The sequence below is a fragment of the Annulohypoxylon truncatum genome (assembly GCF_022578515.1).
Source record: "Annulohypoxylon truncatum strain CBS 140777 unplaced genomic scaffold F4807scaffold_4, whole genome shotgun sequence".
Lineage (NCBI taxonomy): Eukaryota > Fungi > Ascomycota > Sordariomycetes > Xylariales > Hypoxylaceae > Annulohypoxylon > Annulohypoxylon truncatum.
In genome coordinates, this window is record NW_025953790.1 from 341,739 (window position 1) to 363,227 (window position 21,489).

The 21,489-nt window shown below is 48.3% G+C and overlaps 4 protein-coding genes across 4 annotated transcripts; 1 reads left to right on the forward strand and 3 right to left on the reverse strand.

Moving 5' to 3' along the window:
- Nucleotides 1-3,764: 3,764 nt before the first annotated feature.
- Nucleotides 3,765-5,965, reverse strand: F4807DRAFT_456660 (cytochrome P450; the record flags this gene model as incomplete). The annotated part of the gene is made up of 5 exons (XM_048000913.1): nucleotides 3,765-4,464; nucleotides 4,542-4,623; nucleotides 4,739-5,452; nucleotides 5,505-5,759; nucleotides 5,845-5,965. 5 exons carry the CDS (start codon nucleotides 5,963-5,965, stop codon nucleotides 3,765-3,767), a joined length of 1,872 nt encoding a protein of 623 aa, XP_047857838.1.
- Nucleotides 5,966-9,915: 3,950 nt separating this feature from the next.
- F4807DRAFT_410573 (ferric reductase like transmembrane component-domain-containing protein) lies at nucleotides 9,916-13,124 on the reverse strand. Its single transcript, XM_047996626.1, has 2 exons — nucleotides 12,422-13,124; nucleotides 9,916-12,349 (listed from the first exon to the last, which is right to left on the reverse strand). The coding sequence occupies exons 1-2, from the start codon at nucleotides 12,601-12,603 to the stop codon at nucleotides 10,630-10,632; spliced, it is 1,902 nt and encodes a 633-aa protein (XP_047857839.1). The 5' UTR covers nucleotides 12,604-13,124; the 3' UTR covers nucleotides 9,916-10,629.
- A 1,340-nt stretch (nucleotides 13,125-14,464) lies between these two features.
- On the forward strand, nucleotides 14,465-16,116 carry F4807DRAFT_260634 (uncharacterized protein). Its single transcript, XM_047994475.1, has 4 exons — nucleotides 14,465-14,483; nucleotides 14,687-14,730; nucleotides 14,894-15,330; nucleotides 15,422-16,116. The coding sequence occupies exons 3-4, from the start codon at nucleotides 14,920-14,922 to the stop codon at nucleotides 15,683-15,685; spliced, it is 675 nt and encodes a 224-aa protein (XP_047857840.1). The 5' UTR covers nucleotides 14,465-14,483; nucleotides 14,687-14,730; nucleotides 14,894-14,919; the 3' UTR covers nucleotides 15,686-16,116.
- On the reverse strand, nucleotides 15,913-20,523 carry F4807DRAFT_470711 (uncharacterized protein; the record flags this gene model as incomplete). The annotated part of the gene is made up of 5 exons (XM_048002846.1): nucleotides 15,913-17,153; nucleotides 17,225-17,494; nucleotides 17,592-17,665; nucleotides 17,826-18,653; nucleotides 18,708-20,523. The coding sequence occupies 5 exons, from the start codon at nucleotides 20,521-20,523 to the stop codon at nucleotides 16,548-16,550; spliced, it is 3,594 nt and encodes a 1,197-aa protein (XP_047857841.1). The 3' UTR covers nucleotides 15,913-16,547.
- Between the last annotated feature and the right edge of the window lie 966 nt (nucleotides 20,524-21,489).

The following is a 21,489-nucleotide window of genomic DNA, read 5'->3' on the forward strand; positions in this document are numbered from 1 at the left end:
AAATTGATAAGAATAACAAATATATTATCATCAAGTCGCGGGACGCATTAAAAAATCTTTCTCGAGTTTTAGGACCCCCTAGATCACGAAAACCGGGAGTTATGCGTATAAAGAAGGTCCGAGATGGAAATCCCGGTAACAGCGGCTTTGAAGAAGAATTCGGGAGTTGGTTAGTAAGTAGTAACCCAGTGGCCCTTGGATATGTACGACAATAGGTAACGAAGCTACACCATCCACCTGGCACCTGGGCAAACTAATATCTAATCAGGGGCCGCGAAAAGAGACAGGGGTGTGCTGGAGTAATAGTGGTCGTGATATTCGAAAGGATTTTTTTCTTCTTTCTTTTGACGAGGAGGGATTGGTGAATTAATTTTTTCGGACGAATAGATTAGCAGAACTGGAAGAAGCTAGCTAACGTCTTTGGATCGAGGTGAGGGGTTGAGAATTTCGCGATGGCCAAACGCCATGTCCAACCCCATTCCTGTGCCGGACCGTGCAGGCAAATCAGGGGATTGCGAGGGTAGATAGATGGGTAGCTACTAGCTAGGTAGAATAGATAGATAGACCCATAGGATGGATTGACATTTGTAATAAAGCAGGAAATATTCTGGATAAGTGACAGGGATACCGAACACCCGCTCGCTACGGTGTGCTGGGTGCGCTGGGCGTGTGTACGTCTTGAGTACCAGTCGAATTTCAGCTGTACGAATCCTGCAATTGCGTACCTTATGTCCTTGTCTTCAGCAGCTCAGCTCCGTTCAATGAATGGACATGTAATCCAATGTAGTAGGATTCATTGCTTTTAATCTATCTTCGTTGACGGCGGTGATGCTGGATCGGCCCTTGATAGGTGAGTCTCCACGAAGGCCCACTAAGAAAACTACCCAGAGTAGGGCTGTTCCTGGCAAATGGACCTTTTTTCTTATTTACCGTCCAGTATAACTGTACTTCGTAGTACATGTGTAGGTGTTGATATTGATATAGCATTTGATTATGTGCTTAATGCGATCAATGATCAATCGTCACACACGGAACACGGATATCGAAGTAATCGGATGGCCGGGAGCAGAAGTCCAGAAGCTCCCATGTTTGCTAACTGGCTAATAGTCCTGATAGCCCTGTCCGCCCTGTGAATTATGAATTACGCAGGGAGGTCTGTATGGGGACACGCTTGCTCGATTCGCAATCCGACCACACCGCAACCATTATCGCCCTGCCAGCCTGCCACTCAAAAGTCCCAGACGGCAGAGGGCGCAGGTTTTGAGTGGATTGTTACGGCTTTTCGCGGAATCATCTTTTTTATCTGCCATCGAATAATCGTGCAGGATATCCGGTCTACAGTGTTGAATTGGTTGGTGGCAGCTTGGGAGCGGTGGAAATGACCTGTCATAATATAACCCACCGTCCCCTTGTAACGTGTTGATCGGTCCAATGTTAGCGAGCGTTGTAAGTGGTAGGAAGAGTGAAAATTAAGGTGTGCAGGGCGTGTGAAGGGGTCCCTGGAATGTGGGGTAAGATTCATTCATGTACACTTACATAGTACATGGGTACAATTAGACAAGGTTGGGTTACCAACCCAATTACCAACCTAATTACCAACTGGCGGTTACGCTGCTCTCTATACATGGATATATGCTGCCAGCTGGCACTTCCTCCTGTCATCTCTTATTTCAGTATGCCAATATTCAAATATCCGACTCTCCCCGTATCTCGGGTCCCAACCCTGCGGGTAATGACATGCAGAAAATACCCAATACCTGACCCACCCAGGACAGCCAGGAGTCAATGCTCACTCTTCAATATTTCCAAGTTATCGCCGTCTCTTATTTCATCATGTATGTATTAAGTACCCTTTCCTTCTTCCCTCTTCACTGATCAGTGATCATCTCGAATTCATCAATTCTTGGAGTTTGACACCCGAATTTCATGCTGTCTCATCTTATCTGATAACATCGATCTCTAGACCCCGGTTACTACTGCGCAAATCTCATCCCATATTACATACCAATGACCAGAGCATATTCTATATTTTCCTGCTTGCTCTTATATCATTTCAGTATACTACGTCAATATGAGTGGTAGTACCACCTTTTCCGCCTCATCTTGCCCCAGTTCTCATCCACCTATGTAATAGTCCCTCGACTGCCGGCAAAACCTACTCTATTCTCCTAGAACCTCGTATACAACAAGTTGATAATTAAACAGATGCGAACTTTTTTATAGTGAACACATAGGGCCAAGTAGGTGAGTGCCCAGTATAGCAGTATGACGAAACGATCTCAACCATGCTGACGAGTTTTAGATGCTCGTGACACACCATGGGGAAGAATTCGACGACGTGGCGTAGAAGTGTAACCCATTAATATCTACTCGGCTAAGCAAACCCGGCCTTCCATGGATCTTCCCTGGCCATCCCATCACGACGAGTCCAGTTCAATTCGCACAGTCGAAGCAATGAAACTTGTAACGCGCAATGCTGAATACGATATTGAATCAGAATGAAATGTAGATCGGCAGGGTCCGTTTCAAGATACAAAGGGAAGGCTCTCAACACTCTTCGTCCTAAAAGGGGGAAATAATGTCTATCTAGGTAATTAGGGGGAGCTTTTGCCGAACCCTAGATTCTTAAACAACCGAAGCGTGGTGGTTATTTTTACTCCAAGACATGGGATTCTGATAAGACCAACTTAGCTATTCTTGTCGCGTGTCCTAGCCGGCAGACCGTAAGCGTGTGAGACGGCACATTAGCGTCACGTCAATTGGTAGCTTATCGTTTTATTCATATTAGATGCCCAAGTGGTTTTAGCTGATATCCAACTTTCTATCCCTCTATCAGCATAGGTTGCCCCGGAATTGTCGCCGGAATTGCGGGATAGTGGATCCTCTGTTCGATGACTTCTCGGCAGCCATCCAACTTCATCTGCGGACGCCTGTTCCCGATCCTTAGGCGGCCTGGTCATGTGCTCCGACCGATCAGCCCCTTAGCACCCTCGGTGGTTTATTGAAGAGTCTCTGGTTCTAACATCTAATAAGATAGTAGGTCCAACTAATAATAGATATTGTCCTACTACGTACCTTAGGCAACTATGCAAGGTCATGAGTGAAAATATTAGACGGTATTTTAGCAAAGCTCCTAGGTAGTACCTAGATATCATTACCTATGCAATCCATTTACAGCGGCAATGGCTGCTGAGTTGTTAAATATGCATGTCAGCTGTGTATCTAGTTCTTGGATAATGATAGGTTCATATCAGGGCTGCTGACCAGTTGCCCCCGTCACGAAGGGTTGATTTCAACCATCAACCGGGCTCATCAGTCGAGAGGAGTATTCAACATAGGTACACACTGAGCTATACCATATGTAGTTACATACTAGGTATCAAGTACCCACCGCATACACCCGTCTATAAACCAGTTATAATCAGCCTGGCAAACCTATCCCCCATACCAACAACCTCAAGTCCCCGTTCCTACGCAGGCAAATACGCACACACGCACACACCTCATCTCACCTAGCCTCACCCATACATGAGATCTATAGACACCAAATTATCCATTAAAAGAAAAGAAAAAAAAAAAGATCCGCGAAGATGCCGGCGCCGCGCCCATATCCGATGATCATATCATGCCTTGCGTTATATCGTATCAGTCTGTCTACAATACTTCGTGCTCTTGCGTACGTACTCCGTTGGAATAACCCTAAGTACATGCATCCATATCCATATCCTACCCACTAATCCTAATCCCTACCTACTCGTCCTGACCTAATCCATTACCTCGATCGATACGAACGTCATCCTCCTTTTCTCCTCGCCGCACCTCTTCACCACCGTTAGCGGCGCTCTCAGTCCGTGGCCCTCCCCCTCGCTATCCGAGCCGGTGCTGACCGAAGCCACGGACCCCGTGAGCGACCCCGCCGCGCCGCTCGTCTCGCTGCCGCGATCGCTCCCGACGTCATCTTCGTGTTCGTGCACGACGTCCGAAACGACCGCTGGCGGACCATTATGTTTTCCCTCCCCCAACGGTTGTCCTATCTCCTTTTGTAGTAGCATTTGATTCCTCTCTTCCTCCTCGTCATCCTCGCCCTTCCCCGTCTCCCACATGCGTTTCAACAACCTCTCCTTCTCATCACTTCTAACCGTGGCGTCGAATTCGAATGGCGCCGGCTTGGCGATTAGCAACGGCGTGTAATCGTTCCAGTGGACGGGGACCTCGGTGCCGTCCGGACGCCTCTTCCGACGGATGTTGAAGGCCCATGCCATCCCGCCCATCGTTAGGAATAAGTCCTGGTCAACGATCGGGATTCCTTGGCACGTGCGGCGACCGAAGCCGAACTGGCTGAATCCGTTGAGATTCGGATGCTGCGTTAGCGGCTCCTTGTACGTCGGAAACTGCGGATCTATCCACCGCCCGGGATTGAACGCGTCCGGGTCCGGGTAGATGGACTCGTCACGTGTGATGGCCCTGTAAATGGTTGGATTAGCATGACGAGAGCCTAGAATTTTACGCCGTAATAGCTTTGGGAGATTCGGTAGACCTACCATTCTAGCGCGTGGATGGTAGCACCCGCAGGAATGAAGTAGCCGTTGTACACATCGTCCTGCTCGATGGCATGCGGAATTCCTTCTCACTAGGTTAGTCATATTGCATTTATAAGCATAATCGACCGAGAAATAGGGCTTATGTCTCAGTTGTGAAGATCTTGAAATGAAAATCCTATCATCTTGGGGCAACTTACCGGTCGGGACCGGTGGGCGCCACCGGATTGTCTCCTTAACCACGGCTCGGAGTAACGGCAACTTTTCACGGTCTTCCCATTCGGGACATCTTCCCTCGCATGCCACTTCGATTTCATCTTGGAGTTTTCTCTGCCAATCGGGATAATGTAACATGGCGAGAATGAAACTCTGGATTGGGCTTCCTATTGTTAAGGCCCCGGCGATGGCCATCTGGCCTACAACGTAGGTCGCCTCCGCCTCATTTCCCCATTTATGGCCGTCTTTTTGGGTGCTTAAGCTATCGATAAAAGTGCGCACAAAACTGGGCTCAGCATTCCCCTCGTTCAGGCGGTCATGTACATACTGCACGTTGCCTTTTAGGAGCCCCGCTTCAAGCTTATGTCGAGCATTTTCTTTTTGCTTCCACGGGCTTAAGAAGGTTGGTAGGTGCATGAGCCAAGAAATTACGTTAGGGAGGGCCCCTGAAGGGGAGATAGTCTCGAGGAGTCCGAAGGTGGTCACTCGTAAAAGCTGAGCGGGGTGAGGACTGCCCCAAGAGAGACGGGATACCGTACGTGATGTGAATTGCTCGACATATTCTCGATATTGTGAAGGATCTCGTGAGAGTAGGTATAAGAAACGGTCCCGCTCCTTGGCTGGATAGTCGTGTAACAGTGATTTGGCCGATGTCGCCATTAATTGTTGACAAAGCTTTCGTTGGCGCTTCCACGTCTCTGTAGTTCTCGTTAGTGAGAGATTACCCCTTAATCCCACATGCTCGCTTACCATTTCGTCCCGACAGAGCGAGATAATTCCCGCTAGTTCGATTGTCTGGGAGATTTGGTATCAGCGGCCGATCCGAGTAGTTGGCTGCTCGTCGAGACAGCAAGTCATTGGCGATTCGTTCCGACGATATCCAGACGTGGACCGTGCCAAACATTTCCGTCTGATATATCGGCCCATACTCTTTGCTCCATTCGTGAAACTTTAGCCATGTCGACTCTGTGGGGATGTCATGCACGCGGCCGATTAGGGGTAAGGCTACGATTAGTTAGAGATTTTTCTTCGTAGATGTTATGAGCAAGAGAGGCCAGGAGCGAGAGTAAGGGGCCATTGGAATACTAACATCTAGGACCAGGCAGCGGTCGAGCACCTGGTGGTATTCTACGTCTCTCTCGTATCCAACTCGTCAAGTAGAGCGCGCATGACAACAGGAAAGAAAAGATAAACCAAGAAGCGAGTGCCATTGCTATCGCCGTGAGGTGAACTGGACCCAGGGCGGCAGATCAATTATTATAAAGCCAAGAGACTTTGAAGTTTAAGAATTAGACCAAAGGGTGTTGTCCTCCCATGTGGCCCTTATAAGACAACTGACTTCGATGCCCATCCGGGCGGCCATTCGAACGTTTAATGATACTATATCTTAAGGGAGACCACATCCCTACCAGGTGGGGCCAATGGCCCCCATTGCATATGTATATGATCTGATCGAGACGGTGGCCATTGTTGGGCGCGTCCTGCAATCCATTCCGGAGGAGCGGCTTAGAATGTCTTGATTTAGCATGTCTCACGATATAGAGTCCGACACCTCTAACTAGCCAAGCTCGCAGGCACATGAATGGAATATAGCTTCGGTGTTCGAAGTGAAGGATGTCTGACGAGCATGGTCATCTGAGATAAGATTCACGTATCATAGATCCAGCCGAACTACCATGTCGGAACTGCCGACCCAATCCAATCCGTGCTTACTAGCAACACTCGCACTTTTAAGACGAGGGCGCGAAAAGTTTTCTATCCCATGTTGGACACATGGGAGGGTTACAGTACCTAAAGTCGAAACCTATAAGGTTAAAAACGTCCAAGTGGAGGGGCGTCACATCAACAAAGTCCTAATGGTACCTTACCGCGTCTCTAGCCTCGTTGCCTCATACCGCGGGACCGGATAATAATTCCTGCGTCATTATAACTTCAACTTGCTTTGATTACGAAGGTGGGTGCATCACCAGACAGGGCCTCGCTAAGGTTGGCACGTGTAGATCCCCAGAGACTGGCCTAATGGCGTTTCATTCACCAAGGACGGAATAAGGGCCGGCTAACGCGACGAGCTGCAGGTGGTGTGGGAAAACCTGGGTTGATCCCTTGTCATCGAACATCGTCTAGACTCCAGTACCGAGATTTGTTTCATAAAAGATGATTTCGATAGGGCTAATGTTACGATGGATGTGGCGTGAGGCGAAGTAGTCAAGTATGCGACATGGTGTGAGGTCAGCTAAAGCCGACGTTTGCAGTCCGTGTAGCCAATAAGAATCGACAGGCCCAATCATGATGTGATGTCGTCAATCGCATAATTTAGCCCGCTGTGGCGTTTAAACGGTAGAACCAAACAGCCGAACGTGAGTGATGGACCGCGCTGAAGAAAAACCAACAACGCCACAGCCGGTATGCTTGTCGAAACCGTCTTAGAACCATGACCGCTGCTGCCTTGGCTACACAGAAACCCGCATGGCTGCATGAATCGGCGAATGAGATTCGTTAGTTCCGGCGAAGGACGGGAATCCCCCAGGCTCGTGTGGAGGATTAAACCACTGAGATCTGCCGGGCACGCGAGGCTGGAAGTAAGGGAGCCCCCACACCATACCAAGCCCCTGGGACGATTTTAGGCAAGTGAGTTGATGGCCGTTTTCTATCTAGGAGGATTTGGATACGACTAGATAGGTAAGGATCGATTTCTCGAAACTTTCCCAATCCTTGCCTAGGCATTCGACTTCAGCTCGCCGCGGCGGTAGGCGCTTTTCGCATGACCGCTCCTCTTGGAATCGACCTACTCCTTTCGAAATTCACGCATTCTCGGTCGTATCATCGAAATGAACTTGATAGTTTGAGACCTCGTAATTGTGCATTGATCGGAGTCTGAGTGGGCTCCCGATTGGCGCAACAGTTCTCTAGGGGACGCCACATTCATGTGAGGGTATGTATGTAGCTCGTTATACATCGCGTTTATGCCTGTAAATATTAACTTTTGGCCATCCAATAAGACCCGGCTGGCTGAAAACGCTCTCATACATCGCCTTGACTTTGAGGTGAGGCTAACCTTCTAGCTTCTAAGAATAAGATTCATCAGACCCTTACTTGGGTTTGGCTTGAGACTGATGAGGGACGACCTCAATCCGCGCCAATTACTAGAACTCTCACCACCTTCTAGTATTAAGGCCAGTATGGAGGTGTATTTCACTTGCCAAGGTGGCTCATGTCTGGAAGTCAGGGAGCGATGGCCGTCTATTCCTTGGTTAAGCTACCCACCAGGCACCGTTCGGGCCCGAGAACCATCGAGAGGCTGTGGGCAGATAGGTAAACTGAGAAATTTTCAAGGTTATCACCTTAAAAAGCAAGATTGAAGTGGTAGGACCTAGCTGCCCGAAGGTTATGTTGTGCACTTCGATATGCACCCCAACCAAGGCGCATAGTTACATCAGTTTCCAGTCGGCAGCTGGACATCGGGATATGGACCAGGATTATTTTTTTCACGGTTCCGATCTTCCTGGTAGATCACGCATAAAATTACTTGCCAATGCGGTTCTTCAAAGGTAGACATCTTCTCGTGATGAATCGGCAGTGATCTATACTCGATTTCATCGTGGTTGATGTTCCTTGTCGGCCTGTACAACCGGAGACGATGAAATATCAGAACAACTCACCGAAAACTGCCTATTCATGATACATATCATGACGGCACAAGGGTTCTAAAAGGCCCGCGGAATTTCCGGCGGCCACTTTGAAATCCTCAATCCATCGATTTCTTGAAGATCAGTTATAGCACAGTATAACGTATGTTCGTTCTCCGACAACGAATATGAGTATGGCATGGTCAGGATTTGGCGTCTCTTTCTGATAGTTAGGACTGATGCGTCTAACGTCAGACCGGAGGCCGTTCCAATCATGAAGCGTAGGCGAATCCTCCGAACAAATACTGGGGCGAACAGAGCAATAGGATGTTATACAATTGGTTCGGATGTATTTTATCGCGACTGACCCTTTAATTAGACACATCATATCTTATACGTGAGTGGATATTGACACGACTTGATCAGTTGATTTTACTAACATGTTTCATTAAGCTCGTAATAAAAGGGTTGAATTCGTGGACTCTCGGAAGTTCGATTTTGGTCAAAGCTCGGTAGGTTTTCTTCTAGATCCAACGTCGAATCGCACGCTGAGCTCCTTGCATCGGGCGGCTGGGGAAGACTGGTCGGACCATACGATCGTTATTGATCTTATCGAGTATTCCTTCGAGGTTTAGGTCCTATATTCGCCAAGGCCGCCACCCTTTGGTCATCGATACTTCAACCACTACGTCATCTTCATCATTTTCGGGGAAATATAACTCAAGATCTCATAATAGGATTTGACGTGTGGTAGGCTTGAAAGGACTTATAACCTCAAGGATGGGTGGTTGATCCATTCGTTGACCATTAGTCTCGCCGTTCATTCAGCGATGACCTTGCAGGATCGAATACCCGGATGAAGAGTTACGTTGAAGTTCTGAAAAGGAGGGATCTGGAGCGCCGTCGATAGCGTCTATCTCAATGACGAATCACGGACGCCATCAGCAACTTCTAGCGTTTACTATAATCGCATCGTTGATGAAAGCTGAAATGACCAGTGTGGGCGGAAACCCCCCAGATCCTTCCCTTCCCAATTTGTCATTTCCAATGCCGACGCAGCTCTAGTCTGGGTAATCTTCACTTCATTTCTGCACTTGTGTAGGCTACTGGCGTCGTACGGACAGGACTAATGCAGATGTCACAGCCGGATCCTGCCATGTCAAATACCGTGGCTATATTGCGCCCTTGGCAAAACAGGTACTGTTGTTAAGTGTAATGTAAATATTACAGTAGACGCACAATTCTGAATAATAAAAATAGAACTTATTACTAGGTACCAACAAAGGCAAGATAAAAAAAAAGATATGCTTAAAAGTAAGGGTCGTAAAGGGAGAAAGATGCAGATGGGTTGTCCGCCGTCAGCCTCCATTAACGGAAGCCTCAGCTACGCTAGGGCTCCTAGGGAGGGGCTTAGCTGACGAGTTAGATTAGGTAGGTACCTTCAAGGTTGCACGAGAATAAATTACGCATCAATAATTATCCGAAGCAGCTACCATGCTGTGGACGTGACTAGGTAGATACTCATCGCCCCTGGTCTTCAACGAAAACGAAAAAAAAAGCCCGAATATTTTGGCATGTTAAATTAAATTAGGAAGCAACCGAGTCTTGTGTGGAACAACAGTCAGGCAGACATTACACCTGTTTCAAACTCGTAATGAGTACCTGCCAAGTAGCTAAATGCGGTAACAGCATCATCCATGACACCCTCTTACTGCAGACACGCGTCGAGGATACTCAGGGTAACCGGACTGGCCGATACCGTAACACGTGTACGGACAACGACAAATTTAGGACTATGAGGCTACCCTCTCGGCTCGGGAGAGCCGGGTATTCCAGACTGATGTGATAAACGCCGTTCGGTTTTCGGTCCTCCGAAATCGTCTACCTAACCGCATGTTTGAGCTACTTCTAATGTACTAGAAAGTCGGTGTACCGTCGAAATCCTATAGTCATAGCATTCACTTCATAGGCTTGAATTTTGCCTGTCAAGAATCGTATAGAGAATAAGGGCATATCATTTCTTAGCTATAGCTAGAGCCTCTCCACCCGCCGCCTCAGATAATGGCCGACAACCCAAGGGATTTGCCGGGGCGAAGGATCCGAATACACATTATCAATCTTAGACAGTAAGTAGAATCCCAACCAGCAGTGGAATGAAACATGAGTCCCAAAACTATAGCAAATCGCAAACCTTGGTCCCCATGTTGCAATTAATGTCACTCCTAATATAGACGTTTCCAGCATCTCCATTAGAAGCAATACTCTTCCACATGCAAGTAGATTCCCTGGGCACCAGTACCCTTGTGAACAGCGCGTTCGTCGCTCAGCTTGGCCACGCTCGTTCTCACCTTGGCAACCAAGGATTGTCCACCGCAAACGACCACGCCAGTTTCACCTCCAGTAGCCTCAACCGCCGTCTTGATAAAGCCAGCCACATCAGGTCGCGATGTCAAATGCTGGATGTGCGAGTCAGAGCCTGTGCTGGGGACACGGCTTGACGATTGGTTCATCAATGGCTGAGCGACTCCTTCGACATTTGCTGCTGCCTGGGTCTCTCCGTCAATAACCTTCTTCTCATGATTCGCCGAGGACGTCGAAGACTCTGGGAATGACGTGGTAACCGCCGGTTCGGGTTGTCTATCACCAGTTACGGCAATGTGCACGGACAATTCAACGCCCACCGACTTGGCCTCCTCGATAGCTTCATGTAGACGTTCATGGTAGAAAGAAATCTCCTCGCCTTGCTTTGCTGCCAAGAGAAAATCCACTCGCTTGATACATGACTTAGCCGTGGATTTCAGCACATTCTCCAGGACAGGGAGGGTGTAGGATGCACCAGTCGAAGCGGATATAAAGACCAAGGTCTCGAAGATATCCCATCGGGGTGGGTTACCATACGGGCCTACTACGAATGCCGTCAGAGTCTGCTTCTTTCCCGATTCCTCTAGCTTTCGGGCAAATTTGTTGAGACGCTTTGAGAAGCCCGAATGGGATCGTACTACCAACTGGATGCTGTTGCAGATACACGTGTCCGGGACTTGATGCGCAGAGGCAATCGTGTATGGATGGGCTTCGAACAATGCCATTCTCGGCAACCACAAATAGAGGTGCTGTCCCGGACTCCACTTGAAGTGAACATCCTTGATAGTGAGCACTGTTGTAGACTCGCCAATGGGAGAAAGCTTGGTTAGATGGCCAATCCACTGTGCGCCCTCGCAGCATGTGCGGTTCGGGCGCAATTTGACATTCTGCCAAAATAAGAGTCCCAGGCGAAAAGCGCGATCAAAGCAGATCGAAGCAATCGCGAACCACACGTTGTATCTTCCGCCTACAGGAACATGGCGGTAGATAGTCCAGAGGAATACAACAGCTGCTAAGACGTGTTGGATGACAAAGAATTCGTACGCCATAGAGCGGAATGGCTTGAAGGATGTGACAACCATCCATAGCAAGATTCCCCAAGCTCCGAGTCCATAGCGAACCATTCGCATCATGCTAAGTTCTAGGTCAACCATATCACCTCTAACCCACTCAGTCCAAAAGAACCAGCCATGACAGGTGGCGGAGACGAACATGGTTCGAGCTACCCATCGATGAAGCCAATTCAATCGTTCGTAGCTTGTACCAGTGACCAGTGCGATGACGTTGGTTCTAGAGGCTAGTAGGTAGAGAAGAGGCACTTGAGTAACCGTCACCCAAGCATTACGATAACCAATTCGCTCATAGTAATTGATATCGTATCTCACAACATCTTTGGCCATCATATAGGCGACGACAGCCCAGTAGACGAAGATGATGAAGATGCGGCCCATGGGGGGCGGCGTCATCCATGACAGACCTCGGATTGGGATGTAGAACTGCGGATAGCTGATCTCCCTACATAGGGCAGTTAAGGTTGCCCATGTCTGAGTGAATCGGTTGGTTGGCTTGGTAGGAATATGCACCGATTGACTCTTGGCTTTGCGCAATCTAAGTACAAAAGTTAGCTCAATAAAATGAAAACACCACGGATGTCACTGCAGTCATTAATGGGAAACTTACCTTGACCAATTCAGGGCAAAGTTGATGGTTCGGATAACGAGGAACAGTGCGACCGCGGCTGCAATGAAGTACCAGTAACCCTTAGCATAAGCTCGATTGGTTACGGGCCAGTTTTCATCATTGATGTTCTCCATGGGCATGTCGCCCATGTCATCCATGTCATCTCTACCGATCATCGACATCTTTGCACACTTCCACTTCTTGTTTATTTAAACCAGACTGTAGCGAAAAATGAACATGAGAATGGGAATGGGAATAAGGTCGACAATGTGTTGACGGTTATCTGTTGATTTCCTACCGTTGAGAACGGAGTTTGGAATAATTGCGGTTAATGAAAGAAGTGTGAAAAACGTGAGACGCGTGAGAGACGTGAACGTTGTAGATCTTGTGCTGGTTGGAATATTAAAAAATCCCACGCGGCATCAATCAGTAATGACAGAACTTTGAATTAATCGTCTTTGTCAAAAAGACGGGAAATGATCGTGAAGAGACGTCTTAGCACATTCAGTCCTGCCGTCAAGGCGCGAACTGATATGTGGGAAAGTCGGAAGAAGACGTGATGATTAAGTGGGAAAGATGGTAGGATCTGGTCTGGATCAGATCAGATAAAAGGGTTAGGTACGAATTAAAAAATTGAAGGCGATGGGCTAATCGGAAAAACCAGGTAAGAAGACGACCTCCTAGGTAGATGATGGGCTTCACAGTGAAAGAACGCCTAGGGCCCCAGGGTTTAAGGTTCCCTGCAGGCACCCTTATACTTAGGCTAAGGTGTACCTGCCTTGGGGTATACTTGAGCCTGTGGGATGGATTCGATAAGGTGTACGTACCTAGGAGTTACATGTACCTCCACGCATCTCCCATAAACTGGACGGAATACTCACATGCACGTAATTATGCATCACAACATTCGTTTTATCAAGGCACCTGCAAACATCATTGGAATATGTTTGCTATCATGATAAATCTGGTAGTACATAATCTAACAGGCGGTCTACTTAAAGTAGTACTTGAAACCATTTTTCTAGTCGCCGCTGTCCTCTTGTAGAGCAAATCCTGAACGCCTTGTCAGACGGGGTGTAATAAACACCGCATCACATTGACTACGCTTCATGGAAGTACATAGGTTACTTCCAAGTGTAATATTCATGTTAAAGATGTCTATAATCTCAGGCAGGTGTGAAGCTTTATGCGCACTTTATATGCTCTCTTCTTACGTGTATCTTCACACCTCTGAAGCAATTTCCATACCAAAGTACCCCCACAAGTTGCTCAAATAGCCTCAATTGGCAGCCGTTAGCCATTGAGGGGCAGCAGAAACAGGTGGGGCAGCACTAAATGACCCGAGACTGCGGGAACAGGCAGGGGTTCCGGGGGCTCTATCCATGTCATCTGTGGGGTTGGCCCATGCAAGAACGTCCCTAAGAACCAGATTGGTCCATCTTAGCTGCAAGATCAGTTGATGCAAGATGTACCCGTACAGGGGACCCCACACATTTTGACGACAGTGACGATGCACAGGAACCAATCAAAATGATTCTAGAACTGCGTCTCTTCCATGTGTACATTCCATATGAAGGAACTGTTGACGAGTGTGGAAAATTTATGATCTAAGAAAGGAGCTTTCTAATTTGTATATCATACCTAGTACTATTAAATGAAGGGGTTCTGTAACCTGTATCAGTGTTCATTACCCCAGGTAGTAGGGCAAGATCTCGCTATTAGATCCCAGCTTGTGAACATTGAGATTACAAACATGTAATGTATACCTAGGGGAAGACACCGCATGTCAGCAAAACACATGTACAATGTACCTGATTATCTTGTTTACGTATCTTTCAGGTGGCAGGAAAGACCACGTTTTGGAGCAACGGCCGTAGGTTACGAGGGTAGGTTGCGAGGGTAGGTACCGAGTGCGAACGGCTCACAACTTGATGTGTAAAATACCTACAAATACGTCGTACACCAACTTCACTTTCCTTGTGTTATTTTTCTAATCTTTCCACAATAACCAAACTCGCGACTGCAAAATTCCCAGATACGTAGGAATATTGAAGGCAACCAGGTACGTCACGTCACATACATGATATCCAGATAAATAAGCAGCATTTCAGTCCTTTTTCTCTCTCGTGATCCCATCTCGTCAAATTCAAATTCCTCAGATTCCAACATACCTATCCATAATCATCATTACCTACACAGTATCACAAGGCGTCATTCTTTAATCCTCAATTTTTTGTCTTGTAACTGACGCAACCCTACTATCAGTCATTCAGCAGTCTGTCTTACTTACTACAAGTTCCATCCACAAGGTAATTGGCCGTCTCTACCCTTGCCTATCCTCTCCATCTATCCATGTTTTCGTCCCTTTAACCTTCACTCAACAATATTCGACGCGGTATAACTTTCACTCTACGGAAGAAGAAGAAAGGAGGGAGAAAAACATACTTTCATTTGTCACTAACCGTCACCTAGACAATACACGGAACAATCAATCAATCATGATGCCTTCCATCGCACCTTGCGCGTCGGCGATGCTGCTCTTGGCCAGCGGCATTCATGCCCACTTCACTGTCCAGCATCCCCCTGCTGTTGGCCCTTTTATCGACGACGACGAGCCTAAGGAGCCATGCGGTGGCTACCATCCCGATATCAACAACGTGACCATCACTGACTTCCACGTCGATGGTGATGCCATTGGCACCAAGCTCACCCACTCTCAGAGCACCTGGCTGTACCGTGCCACCGTTGATCCCTCTGCTGCGAACGGCTGGGTCATGGTCTACCCTATCTTCGACCAGAGTGGCTCTGGTGGCTACTGTCAGCCTCATGTGACCGTCCCTCACGACTTCATCGGTAAGAAGGGATACATTGGCATGGTTTCACATGCTAAGGACGGTTTCCTCTATCAGGTATGTCATGACTACCTAGTAGCGCATGTGACACGTGCAAAAAGTACTTCTACCTGTTGCTGTGACTGACACTGTACTCTACCTTATCTAGTGTGCTGGTGTTAACTTCGTCGCGGGAACCGGCAACATGCCGGAAGACTGCCAGAACGCAACTGGCGTCTCTGCGACCTACACCGATGATGCCACCCTGAGCTCTGACCCCAACGACCCCGGCACCCCTTCCGCAACCCCTACTTCGGATTCTCAGCATGAGCACAACGCCGGTGTTTCGACTAGAAGCCAGTCCCTCCAGGCCCTTGGTGGTCTTCTCACGGTCGGCACTATGATGGCTCTGGGTGCAATGCTCGTGATCTAAGATCTCGAATTGCAAGAGTGATTCAATCGACGTTCGACGAGAATGGCATGTTTTCTTCTACACGATGGACTGATCTGCGCAACACACGACAAGTTCTTTCGATATGACCCAAGACTGAAGATTTCAGTGCCGAGTACCTCGAACAGCACTGGATAAGGTCATTAGTTGCCAGTTTTTCATTCCCGAAATCCTATTGAATAGGTACTTAGATACCCCCAGATATGCATTGCGAGTTGCTTTATCGCAATACTTCTATGCCCACAATACAGAAATTTCCCCTTTCCCCCCCAAACCCGACATGTTCCATATTTGTGATACTCGTAGGACTCCGATATTCGCCTTGAATGTAGACGGCCACTCAAATACTACCATCAAGGTGTCTGCCTAGGTAGGCACTGCCGTAAGACAATCAAGAAACCCTCGTAGCAAGATTACACAGGTCTCACTTCGAAGCTAGGCACCGGTTCACGGAATCACAATACCCATAGGAGCCGATATAGGAGGTCCCACGAAGAACCGTTAGAGTCTTAGATTTCGGTCCGACGCTGATTAGCGACCATCATGTAAGCAGATGTCCCGACGGAGCAAACCCCGAGCAATACACAAGTCGTCGTCTGAGATGTCTATCATTCGGGCAGCACTTGGGTCGAAACGGGAGAAGAGTACGGTAGTGAGCTTTCTCGTATGAGGTATGAGGTATGAGGTACGAGATCGTCTTTGGGATTGGCGTGACTGAAATTGGGTATCTAATCATTTATCGTATCGCATCGTTCCATCTCATCCCATCTCATTCCATCTAGACTTCTATATATCCCATCACATCCATCGTATCACCCATAGGTACCTATTTACCAAAGTAGGCTTATATGTGCATCTTATCCACGTCGGCAGCCAACGCCGTACCCTCGTCGCGGTGACCGTACCGCTGCTCCCGCTTAACAGCCGAAAGCCTCTTCCCGATGTTTGGCGCCCCCGTACTCCCAATGCTTTTCGTCTCGGTGGCACTACTCGCCCCATGTACTTCTTGCAACTGCGGAACCTCGTCTTCCTCACCGGCTACGCTCCATTCCTCCTCGTCCGAGATCTCCGCCACGTTGTCGGCCTCGCGCTCCACCATGCTGACGACCGTCTTCCCGCCCGGAAGCCGCACGTCTCTCGCCTCCAACGTCTCCGCGATGTCGAGGAGCAGGACCTCCATCGGACATATGTACGCGACCTGCTTCCTCTCGCTCCAGGCCAGGACGTGTCCGCAGAGGCGACCGTTCGGCCGATCGACGACCCACGCGCCCGAGTCGCCGGGGACGCCTAGGGGAAGGGTGGAACGAGGGTATACCTTAGGTGGGTCTTCCGTTGCCGGGAGGCGATATCCGCGCGAGGTCGAACACCTGCCGCTGATCTGGTAGGTGTGGCTGGGAGACGATCGGCCGTATATCTTGACGGAGGTCAGGGCGGGAAGGATTTGGCCCATCTAGTAACGAGTATTTGTCAGCTGTCACGTCCGAGGCATGATGAAGACTATAGGGTTAGCTAGGTACTTACTTGTAATCCACTTGTACGTGCGATACATTGGACCTCTAAGCCTGGCAGAGACTTCGCGGGGACTACTTCTGTGGGGTTTATGATTCCGACAGAAGTTGTCGACCGAGTACTAGTAGATGCAGCACGAGGGATAAGATTGTCTGATGGTAGTCTCTCATCTTGGAAATCGAATAGGGCCCAGTCAATCTCGTGAACTAATCCATGCTCGTTGCGGCGACGTATGCCAGACGAAGCATAGACTTCACCAAGCCTATATGTATCGATATGATCCTGGACAACGCATTAGCTCCCTGCTGAAGATCTTGGCCAAAGGAAATGGTATGATGTAGGCTACCAAGTAGCTATACAGCACTGAAAACGAACTTACCTCATCCATAGTATCTTCTGAAGGATAAAACCCGTCAGGGACGTCATCAAAAGCAGGCTGGGTAACTATATATCCTACATATGTACAGTTTAGCGAGGGATCTGCAAACCAGAATTGGGTAAAAGATTATGTATAATCCGTTGAAGATTTTTGGGATATATGATATACTGAGAAACTTATTCGTATTGTTTCTGACTGAGACTAAGTGCATATTCAGGGGACAGCCTTACATACCGTCTCCGCAACCAGGTTCTACGCCTGGAATATCTCCGGGATCAGCGTATTCTTCGTCGTCACTATCGTCTTCGTCGTCACTAGTGATATCCGTGACCGAAAATTCTGACTCAGAATCGGAGAATTCTTCTGCAAAATCGTCGCTGCTATCGTCGGTTGAGGATTCTCCTTCGTGTGGATGCGTCATGCTACGACGTGGAGGGGCATTTGCTCTCTTAGGTCCCTCGGGTAGGCTGGAAGGATACAACTGAGCGTCCGGGTCGTCTAACATATGATGGACTGTCATCCCGTATGGCCTGTCGTCAATAATAATAAGGCCCCCAAAGCTAACAGGCGGTAGATGTTTGTCTCCTATCCATGCACCAATACTAGCACCATTTTGCGGCCTCTCTTGAAAGCCGGGGTTTGCGGCTTCAGTCTCATCGTCATCACTTTCACCCGCAGAATACTGACGCTTGGTCATGCTCCTTACAGGTCCTTTACGAGAGCGCACCATGGATCCACGACAGACCTTCAAGCCGAATCCCGTTCCATCGAAAAATACACCAAGTTTCTTATTTAATATGGCTCGAACTTTGCTCACCGAGGTACAGACAACCAATACAGTTGGTTTAGTCTTATTGGGTGATTCGCCGATAGACTCGAGTGAGATTTCAACAGACTCGGGGTTCTTGCGGTAAAAATGTCGCAAGGCTAAGTTGATCTGGGGCATAAGGGTACTGTGCCATTGCTCGATCACCTCGGTTGAGAGTGGCACTTGAGGGTAAAGTCGGAGCTTAGGTCGCTGGTTCTTAGAGGGCTCTGGGGCATTCTCCGCAGGTTTTTCAGCTATCAATATGTCAGTATTGAATAGTATACTCATCAAAACAAGGTCTATCCTACATTTGGTGGTTTGCTTGCTATCAGCCCCAGCTGACCCAAGGGTTTCCCTGCTTGTTAATGTTCGCAGACTAGTTTCACGAGCTTTTCGGGTGCTTGCGGAGGGTCCTGCGAGAGGTTCGGTCGCAGTAGCAGCTCTCCCCACTCCAGAAGAATATCTGTCCTGATCATCGCCCAACTGCTCATCCAATCCGCTTACACTGTCCAAGATACAGCAAGCTTCTAGGTAGCGGCTGACCCTAATTTGGATTTGGCTAATGATCTCCTCGGTAGAGCCAGGATGTGCAAGTTCCTGGTCAACCGCATTCCAACACGCCTGAACAGCTCTCATGTATGGTGTACCACAACGTATGGCCAGCTGTTGAAGAACGGATTCCGAAATGCTAGGGGAAGTCCGACTCGGAACAAGGTTCTCGAGTTGGGTCCAGAGGCCGATGGAGACGAGTATCATAGCCAATGAATATAAATCGAGAGTCCTAGTATCACTATTCGACGTAAGAGGTGATTGTCTAGTTGTTCGAGGGTCAAGTGGATGGCGATGTAATGGAAAAGTCGGCTGCGACTCGTTGTGTGTTGATTCCTCGGGAAAGACATCGAAGGATGACACAAGAGGCCTTCTAACGTCCACCTCACCTACAGGTAGACCTGGATCGTTCCCAACAGTATTGCAAAATGATATTGCGGAGGCACTGAGGTTTCCATGGGTGATCCCCCGAGCGTGCAAGTCGAATACCGTGTTAGCAAGGTTATGGGCAAGGCGAAATTTAGCCTCCAAAACTGGTTCAAAATCTGGCCGGTTGAGAAGCTCCCGTAATGTGCACAGGTTATCGAGAGGGTTTTGGGTGAAGTTTTCAAACGTCACGGGGTTGAAACCAGGAGGAAATTGATAGATGAGGGCCAACCTTGATTCAGCCATATCTTCGTAGTAGCCCAGAAGGAGAGGTAGACCAATCCACGATCCAGGAGTCCTTTGCGATTCTGTCTGAAGGCCGGCGCTTAGTTTTTCGAATCGAGACATGTCAGGCATGATACCGGTTGCGGAATATATCGGGTCAAACGGCGCATATTCCACAAGTAGAGGGGATGAAGGCTGCGGTCCCTGCCGATGGGCTAAGTCGCCATAGGCTTGCTTGCTCATGAAAAAGATCTCTTGATTCCGATTCCGTGCAGTCTCCGTGTCTGATATCGGCGTGACTTGCATCGACTTTAAGCTTGTTAGAGTTTGAATATCGATCTGCTGTGGAGTCCTGATCCTGGTGGAACTATATAGCCGTAGATCTTCGGTTGAAGTGGTGGACTTGAACGACCTTGCTCCTGCAGCTCTAGAAGAAAGTGCTGCGGATGATCGCGTCCTGGAGAGGTCACAAAGGGTATCGATAGAGGCTGTTAGATCTTTAACAAGATCTTCGAATCGTCCTTTATCCCAAACGATCAGAGGAACCTTCCTGTCACCAGATGCCTTCTCCGACGCCTTCTCACTCCCAATATTTTGTCTTGAAGCAAGCCACAGAGGCTCGGCCTCAGCAAGAATATCTTTGATAGTTGCCATGATACTACCCACAAGGTCGCTTAAGCCTGCTTGAGATAAGGACTCGTCAATTTCGGCGGCTTGATTCGGATCGGACCATTCCAAACCCCAGCTGACCAGGCGGTCCTTTTGGATGCGCAATTTGCGATGCAAAGCCTTGATGTCAGGGTCGTCAAGACTCGGGGCCGACTCCTTCACAAAATCCGAAGACTTTTTGGTGTCATTGTAAAGCCTGCTGAGCCGCCGCTGGAAAGGCAGTTGGAAACCGCCCAGCGGAAGAAAGGAATCCATTTTGACGATTATGAATAGCGGCTTGTGTATATACAGTCAAGGGCTTATAATCGATCAGATTTTCTTAGTTGTCGACATTAAAAAGGGAATTAGATATCCTGATTTTTTTATATACAAAATTCAGAATAATTGATGGACCCTCTCGCATGATACTAGAAGTTGTAGTCACTCATAGGAAAAAAACTGGCATAAGTCGCGAGTAAGTTTAGAAGTCATATATTTGACGAAATGGTTAAATCGAAGTGAGAAGAAATAAGATCAACGCCACTTGTAGGAGCGTTAATGAAACTGAGAGGGACGAGCCTTAGTATGCGCGCAAACGCCGAGAGAAGCAATTTAGGCATGCAGCACAAGGTTCCTCGCATCGCACAACCACAAGATGGCCCGGCTTTGCGATACGCGAAGAATAATTCAGCTGCCTTAGCTTCGGTATAACCTAAATGTGAGAAAAATCTCGGTGCCTGGGTGCTTCGATGCAGGTAGCCGGGTCCATGGATGGCGTATGATGCGACGAGGGAGGCTCCGGTTGGACGAACAAATTGGATTTCTAGGTAGCGGTTTAAAGATTTTATTGGCACTCGCAATCCTCGCAACCCACGTATAAGTCCGAAATGGAAATGCTGCTGCCTGGATTTGAAGGGAATGAAGTTGCGAAAAGAAGAAGATCAACTGGTCGGATCAAACCACTAAGCCGCAACCCACTCTTCTTACCCCGGTCCACGCCAACGCCCTAACAGGGATTGATTACGCGGCGTGGCGCTAGAAAGCTAACAGCGCAGCTGGCTGGCAGCTGCGGACGGACGGCCGGTCGTAACACAAGTACTCGCTTTATTGCGGTTTCCGTCTAATAACATTCGATATATGAATCCGTTTATTATAATATGCGACTAGATAATTTCTCATTGTTAATATTTGCGATAACCACATACTGGGTAATCAAAACTGAATATGCAAACATGAAACTTT